Source organism: Lepidochelys kempii, chromosome 5 (genome assembly GCF_965140285.1).
Source record: "Lepidochelys kempii isolate rLepKem1 chromosome 5, rLepKem1.hap1, whole genome shotgun sequence".
Taxonomy (NCBI): domain Eukaryota; kingdom Metazoa; phylum Chordata; order Testudines; family Cheloniidae; genus Lepidochelys; species Lepidochelys kempii.
The window spans coordinates 121,366,728-121,379,282 of record NC_136384.1 but is presented as its reverse complement, the minus strand read 5'-3'; the positions used below and the strand labels follow the sequence as shown (position 1 = coordinate 121,379,282).

At 43.9% G+C, this 12,555-nt stretch overlaps 1 protein-coding gene across 19 annotated transcripts in view; it reads left to right on the top strand.

Moving 5' to 3' along the window:
- The window catches only part of SUSD1 (sushi domain containing 1), a 113,119-nt gene that overhangs the window by 35,942 nt on the left and 64,622 nt on the right, over window positions 1–12,555 (top strand). For all 19 annotated transcript variants that reach the window (XR_012159126.2, XR_012159127.2, XR_012159128.2 and 16 more), the window contains 5 exons: window positions 5,637–5,731; window positions 7,227–7,413; window positions 8,465–8,559; window positions 8,771–8,957; window positions 10,712–10,806. Coding sequence is in view for 16 of the 19 variants with exons in the window: in XM_073345628.2 (XP_073201729.2) it covers window positions 5,637–5,731; window positions 7,227–7,413; window positions 8,465–8,559; window positions 8,771–8,957; window positions 10,712–10,806 (659 nt within the window). In the remaining 3 variants the exon portion in view is untranslated. The remainder of the gene's footprint in view (window positions 1–5,636; window positions 5,732–7,226; window positions 7,414–8,464; window positions 8,560–8,770; window positions 8,958–10,711; window positions 10,807–12,555) is intronic.

The window sequence follows — 12,555 nt, the reverse complement described above, 5'->3', positions numbered from 1 at the left end:
GCAATGGGTGGTACGGTTTGGGCATGGGCTTCAGACTTGCTGGGGCCCAGAGCTAACACCAGCCCTGGTGGGGTTGCAACCCACTTTGGGGTCCCGACCCACAGTTTGAGAACCCCTGTTTTAGAGCATGGCAGCTGAGGTGGTTACACTGGCACTATACTTGCCCTGTAGGTGCGGGCAGTGTTTGAGTTGAAAGTAGGCGAGTGGAGAGAATGCTGATGTGCCCAGACAATGTGGACGTTTATCTGTCTGAAGACTCAGCCTTTCCACTGCGTTCAGGGGTGCTGGAACAGTTCGTATAGTGGGGGTGCTGAGAGCCATTGAACCAAATTGTAAACCCTGTGTATGATGGAAACCACTTCAAGCCAGAGGATGCGGCCATGGGTGGCAGGTATAATAGTCCAGAGGAGGCTCAGCGGGGTTTGGGTCCAGTTGTGGGGTTTGGCGGCGAAGTTTTTGCTTTATTATGCCCCATGCAAGTTCCGGGGTGGCTGAGTAGCACATGCCGCCTCCTCAGCCACCCCAGAACCTGCCTGGGGCATATCAAAACGTCTTCTACAGATGCTTTTCCCCTGGGCAGTGGGTGGGTTGGGTCCAGGGAGGGGAGGCATGCCAAGACTGCAGCCAGCCCCGGGCTTCTCCGGACAGGGGCGGCTCGGGCTTCGGCTGGTCCAGCCTGGGGCTCCTCTGGGCGGCGGGGGCAGGAGGCTTGGGGTCTGGCCGTGGGAGGGGAGGCAGGGGGTCTCGTGGCTCCAGCCATGAGGAGGGCATGGGTGAAAGGGGCGGAGCTGGAAGCTCCACCCACCACCCATGGGTGTGGCAGCACTCCTAGTTCCAGCACCTATGCCTGGGTTGACCATATTCGGTATGAAAGTTCCTCCCTGTGCGCTGGTTTAAAGTGAGCTCTCTGCTTTCTGCCAGAGAATTTAATAAGTGCTGGAAAATGAATAGATAAGATCCTAGCCTTAGAGTCATTTCCTTCTTTGTTTCTCTTGTTCTCACCCCATTTTTTTTCTTCTAGCTCCCAATTTCATCTTCAGGTCATTTTTCTCTTTCCTTTTGTTTTTCTCCCTCTTATCTCTTCCCACCAGCTCCCTTCCCTGACTTTTACCAGCCTTTGTGACACTTCCCCTCTTTTCCCTCTTCCTGCATTCTCTCATGACCGCTGACTCCTCCAGCACTTCCCTCCATGCCCTTGCCCTGGTCCCCATCCCTTTACCTCCTGTTTTCCGAAATCTTCCACTTGAGGTGGATGTTGGGCTGGATGCAGTAGAGATTAAGAGGTTTACAGTACCAGCTTTGCTTTTGAACTTGAATTTTATGGAACAACAGTGTCATCCGGTGGCCTTCTACATTAAGGACAAGTTCAAGTTCCTTTTCTTAAACTAAAGGAAATAATTCCTTTCAACTTCTCCTATTTCATATGGGAGTCTTGAGTTGAAGTGGATATTAAGCATGTTCAGTCCTTACTTACATGCTACAGCCAGCTATGTTTATTAATCACAGTACATACCTAGTGTACATTAGACAAGAGAGTAGATGCCTTCGTATCGCATGGTACTGGATAGTATATTTCTTACACTGATTAAACATCAGTTCTTGTATAGTTGCACAGAAACAAGATGGCCATTAAGAGAGCACCTGCAGTATACAAGAGAAAGAGATGAAAAATACTGTCTTTTGAAAGCATATACAATTTGGTTATTTATTGCTGAATTAGAATAGGGGTTGGATTTTCTATGGCTTGTTATGATCTTTTGGATAAAATTATACTTGAATACAGCTACATAAAAAGGTTTCCTGCCTAATGTTTGGTTAGTTTTTCAGAGAATTTCAGTCACCTTATCTAAAAAAGACATCACAAATAGAAAACGCTCAATAAAGGGAAATGACCGTGGCTAATGGGTTGGGTGTTTTCAGAGCAGACAAAAGCAGTAACTTCTATACAAGGAGAGATTTTAAAAGAAGGGATTATTTAATCTGAAAAGAAGAAATGGATGAGGAGATTTAGTAGAGGAATATAAAAATAACAAATTGGTATAATAAAGGCTATTCAGACACTTGTGTTTAAGCTCTTGCATAAGAGAGAAACAAGGGGATGTACAAAATTATAAAAGAATGTATTGAGGGGACTGCACGGCTCAGGGAACTACTTCGTCAAAACAAAAACCAGGTATGGACTTAGGATCTCAGTACCCATCTATCTGAACCTCTAAATCTGGGGCTAGGAGTTGGGCAACGGACGTTCAGATAAGTGGGTCCAATTCTGGACCATCTGTAGTAATGGGATGCAGAACCTTTCAGCTCTAAATCACTGGTTTGAGCCTGGCTGAGGTTGGTAGTGACCAAGATTTGCTGCTTGGATTGATATCCTCCTTGCAATGCATGGAATGACAAATTTGTCTCCAATTTAGCAAAGAGGCCAAAGCTTGAATAGGCATGGAGACTAAATTGCTGTTCCATCTTAGCCCTGGTCTACACTACGGGGTTAGGTCAAATTTAGCCACGTTAGGTAGATTTAAAAATGACTGCGTCCACGCAACCAACCCCATTCTGTCGACTTAAAGGGCTCTTAAAATTGACTTCTGTACTCCTGCCCGACGAGCGGAATAGCAGTAAAATTGACCTTGCTGGGTCGAATTTGGGGTAGTGCGGACGCAAATCGACGGTATTGGCCTCCGGAAGCTATCCCAGACTGCTCCATTGTGACTGCTCTGGACAGCACTTTGAACTCCGATGCACTAGCCAGATACACAGGAAAAGCCCCGGGAACTTTCGTATTTAATTTCCTGTTTGGTCAGCGTGGCAAACTCAGCAGCACAGGTGGACCATGCAGTCCCCCCAGAATCGTAGCGCGTAGAATGTTTCTGCGCTCCCCCTATCATCTCCGTCCCTGAGGTTATCGCAGATTAGAAGGCGAAAAAAATGCACTCGCGATGACATGTTTTCTGAGCTCATGCAGTCCTCTCACACTGATATGGCACAGCTTAATGCATGGAGGCATTCAGTGGCAGAGGCCAGGAAATAATTAAGTGAGCACGAAGAACAGAGGCAGGACGTGATGCTGAGGCTAATGGGTAGCAAATGGACATGATGAAGTGTCTGTTGGAGCAAATGGACATGATGAAGGGTCTGTTGGAGCTGCAGGAAAGCCAACAAGAGCACAGACCCCTGTATAACTGCCAACCCTCCTCCCCATGTTCCATAGCCTCCTCACCCAGATGCCCAAGAACGCGGCGGGGGGGAGGCTCCGGGCACCCAGCCACTCCACTCCAGAGGATGGCCCCAAGCAACAGAAGGCTGTCACTCGAACAGTTTGATTTTTAGTGTGGCTTCAATAAGCAATGTGGCCTTGTCCTTCCCTCCTCCCCCACCCCACCGGGGCTACCTTGTCAGTTATCTCATTTTTTTTAATTAATAAAGAAAGAATGCATGGGTTCAAAACAATAGTTACTTTATTTCGAAGGGGGGAGGGTGGTTGACTTACAGGGAATTAAAATCAACAAAGGGGGTGGGTTTGCATCAAGGAGAAATACAAACAACTGTCGCACCGAAGCCTGGCCAGTCATGAAACTGGTTTTCAAAGTCTCTCTGATGCGCAGCGCGCCTTGCTGTGGTCTTCTAATTGCCCTGGTGTCTGGCTGCTCAAAATCGGATGCCAGGCAATTTGCCTCAACCTCCCACCCCACCATAAACGTTTTCCCCCTTACTCTCACAGATATTATGGAGCACACAGCAAGCAGCAATAACAATGGGAATGTTGGTTGCACTGAGGTCTGACTAACAGCGCCAGCGCGCTTTTAAATGTCCAAATGCACATTCTACCACCATTCTGCACTTGCTCAGCCTATAGTTGTACTGCTCCTTACTAAAGTCCAGGCTTCATGAGCCATGGGAGCAAGGGGTAGGCGCGATCGCGCGGTGCTGCTGGCTGGGAGAGCAGCCTGAGGCAGAAGCCTCTAGCTCACAGGAGAGCAGAGTTGCAGCAGAAGCAGTGGAGCCGTATACCATGCCCTGGAAGTTGCTAGGAGCTGGGCAGAGAAGATGGCCAAGCTACATGTCCGACGAGGATGGCTATCAGTCCTATTGCACTGTCTGCTGCAACAGCAGTGGTGACGGTGAGCTGAGCGGGCTCCATGCTTGCCATGGTATGGCGTCTGCATGGGTAACCCATGAAAAAAGGCACGAAAAGATTGTTTGCCGTTGCTTTCATGGAGGGAGGGGTGACTGATGACATGTACCCAAAACCATCCGTGACAAGGTTTTTTCCCCATCAGGCATTGGGAGCTTAACTCAGAATTCCAATGGGCAGCGGAGACTGCGGGAACTGTGGGATAGCTACCCACAGTGCACCGCTCCGTAAGTCGATGCTAGCCACAGTAGTGAGGATGCATGCCACCGACTTAATGCTCTTAGTGTGGACATACGCAATCAACTGTATAAAATCAAATTCTAAAAATCGACTTCTATAAAATTGACCTAATTTTGTAGTGTAGACATACCCTTAGTTATAGAGTTATTGGGGGGAAGAGTATACTGGTGGGGAAACTTGCATTACTGCTGCTCATGCTGTCCTATGCTCAGGCCAGTCTGTGGCTTAAAGAGAGGACTACTATTTCCTGGGCTGTCATCCCAGCATCTTTAAAATACAGGGAATTTCATTTTTTTAAATAGAATAATTAATTATTCTTTGTGAAATGGCAGCAAACAATTAAAAGGAAACACTTTACTACACGGTGAATAACTAACCTGTGGAACTCAATGCTGGATGATCTAAGCGAAGTGTGGCTCAATGATAACATAACATAAGAATGACCATACTGGGTCAGACCAGTGGTGTGTCTAGCTCAGTATCCTGTCTTCCGACAAAAAGAAAAGGAGGACTTGTGGCACCTTAGAGACTAACAGATTTATTTGTTAGTCTCTAAGGTGCCACAAGTCCTCCTTTTCTTTTTGTGGATACAGACTAACACGGCTGCTACTCTGAAACCTGTCTTCCGACAGTGGCTGATTCCAGATGTTTCAGAGGGAATGAACAAAAGAGGGCAATTTGAGTGATCCAGTCCCCGTAATCCAGTCCCAGCATCTGGCAGTCAGAGGCTTAGGGACATTCAGTGCATGGGGTTGTTTTCCTGACTGTCTTGACTAATAGCCATTGATGGACCTAGCCTCCATGAACTTTTTGTTTTTTTAAACCCAGTTCTAGTTTTGGCCTTCACAGCATCCCCATGCAAAGATCTAATCTGAATTTAAGGGAGGAAAAAGGTCCCATCCTAAACTCTCAGTTTCAGGGCTATGCATCACTAGGGATGGGAGAACATATTACCCCTAAATACATGTCTTGCTTAATGTGAATTGCATTAATGGTTCTTTTTATACCTTGGTTCTCTATGTAGATTATTATAGACTGATTTCACTTATCTTTTTCTAACCTGCCTTTTTTCCCTGTGATGATGAGATTTTCTTTACCCAAATGCTTGTATTTCTGAGCTAGTTTCCCATGTCCTCAGTACACACCACTGGTAATTAATGTGGTGAGGTTCCAAATGTAGTGTATATTAACTTTGGTTATTTGTTATTTCTGTATCTTTTCAGTTTATCTAGCATGACTTTCATTTTCCCTCTTCCCCCTACAGTGAAGGCAGCCATTGGGAATGTGTCTATATTTAATAAAACCTGTGTGAAGTGGAGAAGGAGCACTAGAGAAACCAACTTGAAGATGGTGTATTTGGTAAGCAAGACAGGATGATCGGGGTTTCTCCATTACAGGACTATCCCTTGGTACATTGGCAGTTTGGCTGAAAATGGTATTTTCCACACTGCATTCTGTTGACTTCCTCCCACGTAGTCCCCAGTTTGCGCTATTTCCTCCTTCCAAAAAGTGTCCTTTTTGTGCTCATTTGAGTGCAGTGATGAAAGGAGATCAGATGGGCGGAAACTCCACAGGCAGAGAATGAGTGGCTCCAGTGTTAGAGGGCCCCTTGAAAGTGTGGCCTTCAAAGTCCGTAATTATTTGATGGGAGTTCTGGCAGTAATTATTTGGTGAAGTTACTGAAACGTTTGCAGCAGGAGGACTCCTGTGAAGCAGAAGCCAATGAATTAATATGGCAACAAACATACTGTAATGGACCCCAACATAGGGAGTCATTTTGAGTGCTGCGACACCCGGTCCCTGAGGGGTTTGGTAGTGTTCTGGGTATACCACACACTCAGTGCAAGAGCCATAGGTGCGCCAAGTGCTTCAGGTATTAGGCTTTGGTGGGTTTCAGTAAACACTTGCAGACTTTATTTTTTGCCTTATATGTGCTTTTTATTATTATTATTTTTTGCCATAGATAAACAGTGCAGTTACTCCTGGCTTTAAGATACATTTGTCATTTTTTATTTGTAACACACAACAGGTCCCAGTCAAGCCCCTAAGGGCAGTGCAGTACAGGAGCATCAAGTTGGTGCTCCTCAAGCCTAGTTCAGGAAATCTCCCCCCAGGTCGCCCCTCTGCCAGAGATAATCATGCACTAGCCTGCAGATCCCCCCCAGCCAGAGTTCAGTCCTTTTATCCAGCTCCTGTAATCTTGCTCAGGTCCATCCCCACAGCCCACTCCTGGTTATCCACCATCCACTGCTACCACTGGTGGCCCCCTTACCAGTGATAGGCTGCTTCTGAGATCAGCTGTCAACCCGCCAGTCCCTAAACTGCTTGGCCTTCTCTCCACGGTCAGCTCCAGGCTGTTGCCTCTAGCTCTTGCTCCCAGATGGACTCCGGCTCCCTTTCTCCAGAGTCCTGCTGGCTGAATGTTGCCTTGCGTGTCCACACAGTGTCTGGTAACAGGCCAGCAGGTTCATGTCAGTGTGAAAATGATAGAGAATAGAGCAACAACTTAATGAAAATAGCAGAGAATCTGTTAACAGGGTTGCACAATGGTTAATGCAACAGAATATAAGGAACAAATGGATTAACGTAATAAAAAAGCAATCAATACGCCAAGACGAATGTAGTTGCAAATACAGAATCGAATCCATGAGTAGAGTAGGGGCTTGTTGGTGGAGTAGAGATTTGCATTGTGTAGGGTAAGGTGATAGGATGGTGAGAGATGATAAAATGAGAGAATATGCTGGTGGTTGCATGGCGTTACAGAAAACACACATGCTGACTGCAATACTCTCATTCATAAAATACACAGCAAGTGCTATAGAACTGAAATGTTGGCTTTCTTTTCCTTCAAAAGTTTCACATACAAGGGCGAAGATGGCATCAGGAGGCATTTTTTCATGAAGCAGTGTTTAACTTCACAGCAGAGGAAGAGACTCCAGAGCTGTGTCTAGACCTACAGGCAGGCATGAACTACACTGTGAACATCACTGTAGTGTCTCCTGAGCCCTCAAGACCAGTCACTGTCACAATCAAGACAGTTGGTTAGTGGCATGCTGTTTGATATACCTAGCTGTTAGCGTTAAGGGAAGGCAGCTCAAAGTAAATATGCTCATGTGGCTGATTCATTCTGGCTGTAGTCAAGTGGGTGAGGGATTGCCAATGTGGGGAGTAACGCATTTACTGGATTCAAAGCTCTAGAGGAATCTAGATGACATGGTTGCTGGAGAGAAGGACCATAAAGTATGGTCAGGCCAAGTAGGCCTTGAAAGGAAGGACCATGAGATATGGTCAGGCCAGTTAGTTGCTGGAGGGAAGCTGTGTGGGAGGGACCAAGAGGTATATGGTCAGAACTTCAGTTTTCCACTGTTGGGCATCATCCGAGGTGTACAGAAATACATTGTCTGTGGTGTGTTTTATTGCTTAAATGAAACTTGCCGTGTTTTTGTATTGGTAACTGTACATTGAATGCAAATACGAATGCAGAAGATGATACTACTGGAAAATATTTTCTGGTATAAACATATATTTTTAAAAAGATTTTAAAAAACAAGATAAAATGCAATTCATTTAAGGGAAAAAAAATAACTTAGAATAGCAAGGTGTAGTTTGGGTCCAACATTGTTCTCTCTGTGTGTGCTTGGCTCTCCTATTCTTAATAGTGAGACATAAGTGCATAAAACCAGAGCAGAATATCAGAGTTGAAATCCACCATACAGGTCTGAGGGGAACATTTAGAGACTATAGAGGCAACGTGACCCACTGGAGAGAGTGCAGGTCTGGGACCCAGCCCTGCCATTGACCTGCTGTGTGACCTTGTTACTTTGCTGCTTAGAGCTTCACTTTCCCCTCCGGCCCTTCATCTGTCTTGTCTGTTTGGATTGTCATCTCTTCAGTGCAGGAGCGCCCTCGTATAGTGTGTTAGTTAGTACCATGCATAGCACAGAGGAGCTTCTAACTGCTACTGCAAATAATCAATTATAAACAACAAGAACATCAGTTTAGCTTTTAAATGCAATAAGGAGGAATTGTACCTCGGTGTAGGGGCAATGTTTTTTGAGAGCCTATGACTTTTTCTTTTCTTCTGTTCTGTAGAAGAGGAAGGATTCGGCAATGTTTCAGTATTTAATGATACCTGTTTGAAATGGAGGAGACGTTCTGGAAGAATTGGGGTGAAGGAAACCTACCTCGTGAGTGAGACATGTAATTTTTATTAATAGCTGGAAAGAACAATAAGGTTTGGGCTGAAAGATTTTAGTGGAAGTTTTAATAATCCTAAAAAAAAAAAAAAATTGCTGTGAAAAAAGTTAGTAATTTGACGTGATTTTTAAACAGCTGTGTGAAGCTCTGAGTTTTTCTGAGGATCTTATTGAAAGTTTGTTTGGTTTATTTCTGTGATAGTTTCACATACAGGAACAACAGGGATACTTGTTGAAGTCCTCCCATGAAACGATGATTAACTTCACCACAGAGAAAGAGAACCCAGAGGTGTGCCTGCCTCTCCCGCTGGGTGTAAACTACACTCTGACTATCACTGAGGCATCTACCAAGCTTGTGTTACAAATCCCCATAACGCTCCCAGCAACTGGTAAGTGCTGTTCTCCTGAACATTGTCTCATTGTTCCCTTGTACTCTTCCGCCTGTCTGGTATGCATCAGGTGTTTCTTGTCTTTTACTTGAATTGTAAACTCTTCGGGGGCAGAGACTGACTTTAGTTCTGTGTTTGTACAGCACCGATCACAAGGGAGTCCTGGTCCTGGGGCTCCTAGGTGCCATAATCATACAAATAAATTATAATAATAAGAGTAGTAGGTTAAGTTTCTAGAGCAGTGACTGTGTATAATAACAGGCTTACTTGGTTTGAATTCTGACTGTTCCAATGAGAGACATTTGAGGTTTGAAGAAGACATGTAGAGGAGCAAATCTAGGAGACAATCAGTCTTAAATATTCACGTTAAGGGAGTAAGTTCCTCTCTTATTGCTCCTTCTCAAAACCCATCAGAGTTATTGGAAGATGTGCAGGGGCATTAAGAGGATATCTAATTGTCTTGTCTAAATCAGGGATAAATACCGTATGGTCTGTATTCTGGCAAAATGCCCATTGACAGCCGTGAGAGATTTGCTTGACAAAGTACTGGAAGATTTGTTCTTTTTGATTTGCATTTTCTTTGGGGTATAAAACATCTTTTTACATGATATGCAAAATATCCTGTGAATTTACAATGCTGTAGAAGTGTGACTGTTAATAACAACGCGTCACTAAGTATATAGCCTTGTGGGAAGAAAGATAAAAAGGATGCTTTAAAAAACAATCAAGAATGAAAGAATGAATGAACCCAGACCGCAAGCACTGTTTCAAGTCTAGACATCATCCTGTGAACCTTCCTAAAGTGATTTCTTAAAAGTTGTTTTCTTTAAAGTTTCATAGGCCTCTTTTTTCCCTTTTTGCAAATGTTCGTTGGGAATGCACCATTTCCTAATCCAGTTTCCCTTTTTTATTGCCATATAATTTGTGTTAACTGATGCAGTCCTCATATTGTAGAGCTGCTTCATACACCAATTTAAAGATCCATAAACCAGTCAGTCTTGTGAGATCCAAAAATAGTCACTCTGCAGCTTGAGCTCAGAGAGCATCTCTCTGGTGGGTGTCAGTAGTTATAGATCAGACACATTTGTTCTTGCTTTCCAGCTTCTAGAGGACAGTGTTGTTACATGTACACCCACACATTAGTGAAGTGCGTTACCCTGAATATAGAAACACTTGCTCATTCCAGCATAGTATGCAAATGGCATACATACTGCACTAGCCGGAGTGCTCAAGGCAGAACTAGACTTCTTCCCAAAGCCTGTTCATACTGGATTGGCCACCAATATAAGAAGGATCAAGTGTGAATGGAGAATCCTAAAACAAGATGCCATTTAGATGAGCATGGTGTAAATGCCTAGATAGAAGTAGTGTCGTCTTCTTGTGATACGAATAGACTTTCATGTCCTTTTTCAGGACTTTCCAGCCAGTGGAAGTGAAACTGTCATACACTAAAAACCAAAACCTAACTAGCTTTGTTTTTGTTTTCATTATTCATGGCATTCTGTGCCAGATTGGTACTCAGCAAAATAATCTCTAGAGCTGTACTTGCTCCTTCACTTTGATCTCATATTCATAACTTCAGGAGTCTACAGAGTGGAATTAAAACATCCCTTCTATTTTTGCATGCCCTATTTTATCCCTTGTAAGAGGCACATCACAGAGCACATTAGAGAGGGTGAGATGAATGGTACTTAGAGCTTATTGTAAAGATAACAGCAGAAATTTCCCTTTGGTGTTTCTTTTTCTGCATGCAGAAGAGGAATTGCTCAGCAATGTGTCCATATTTAATGAAACCTGCGTGAAGTGGCAGAGAAAAGTTGCAAGAGCTGGGACAAAGGAAACATACACAGTAAGTGAGACACAATTTCTGTGTGTGCATGTGAGGGGGAATTTTGGAACTAATCTGGGCAGTTGAACAGTTTTGAAGATTTGTTTAGCTGGGTCTGCTATAGTGTTGAATAAAGGGTAAATTGCTCTTTCATTCTAGTAAGAACCATATAGCACTTTCAGTGAGGCTGGGTAAATGACTGAGGGGAAAAAATACATCCCCGTCATCAGGTTGGGTAAAGGGTTCACCAAACTTTGACTGAGGCCCTAATGCTTGAGCACACCTCTGTTGAAATATGAAAAGCTACAGGGAAATTAACAGCAGGTATAGTACCGTTAGATACTACAGTGTTGGGAGAGAGTCGTTTGTTGTATATTTTGTGTTGCAGAAGTGCCTAGGGGACCCAGTCATGGACCAGGGCCCCATTGTGCTAGGAGCTGTACAAACATATGACAATAATTTTAATCATTTTAGTAAGTGGGAAGAAATTAAGGCTCTGGTTCAGGAAATTATCCATATTCAGCAGAGCACTTATACACATGCTTACGTCTCATTGAAGTCACTGAGAGGCAAAGTGGCTTGTCTAAGGTCACACAACAAATTTGTGGCAGAGCCAGGAACAGAACCCATGTCTTCTAATTCACAGTCCATGGCTCTGAGCACCAGATCATATTTCCTGCCCCACACGGATGTTGGGAACTTTTGTTTTGAGCAATGAAGGAATATACTGAAACCTCTCATCCAGTTCAATAGATTAATCTAAAGAACTTGTTTTAGTGTGATTCATTTTATTTATGTGACTTTTTGAAAGGGCCTGTCTTTAGCTCTAGGTACTTCTGTAAATATTTAAATATGCAAAAATAAGAATAAAATGTGAAATATAAAGGCATAGAAATGAATTGCCCAACCTGGATAATTTAAACTAATAATTCGATGCTGATAATTCCCACATTCAGGCAATGGTGATATCCCAGTGAAAAGCCCAGAGAAAAAGTTGACTTTTACAGCATGTTCAGATGGTTAAAAATTCCCAGCTCTAGCAGACCAGACTGGGAATAAATCCCAAAGTTGGGGACCATTCCTGGAAAATGACCTGCCACTATCCTCCTCTCTTATACACCACAAGAACCATTAGCTTGAATGCATTTGTTGCTCACAACTGAGGTGGGGAAGAGGCAGTGTACAAAGTAGTCTTGCCTGAAATCAGGGTTTTACAGGTCCAAACCAATTCCTTGAATCTGTACTGAACAGGTAATAGGCAGTGAGTGCAAACTAAAGACCACTGGGATAATGTGCTTCCTGCACGTAACTGAGCAGTTCCATTTTGCACTAAATTCAGCTTCCAAACAGCTTCATTTAGAGCACTTCTTAGTAGTTTAGTCTGGAGGTGACAAAGGCATAGTTAAGCGTAACAGGGTCTGCAGTCTTGTCTATGTTGAGTCTCCATCAGATCACCCTCATCCATGCCCTAATCTCAAACAAACCCTGGCCATTCATTTCACTGCACCAGGCAGGTCAGATGAGATGGAAGCTTCTAGTTCACTGTTGTTCACCAACTGTTGATGCTTTTGTGGACCGCGGAGAAAAATATGCAAAAGTACAGGAAAATTAACAGCAGATATAATAGCGTTAGCATTGGTGGAGAGTGGCTTATTCTGATTTGTATTGTGGTAGTGCCTAGGACAAGTGCTAATTATTTTAATAATCGTTTCAGTAGGTGGGAACAAATTAAGGCTCTGAGTCAACCCTCTCTGCTCAGCAAAGCTCTTC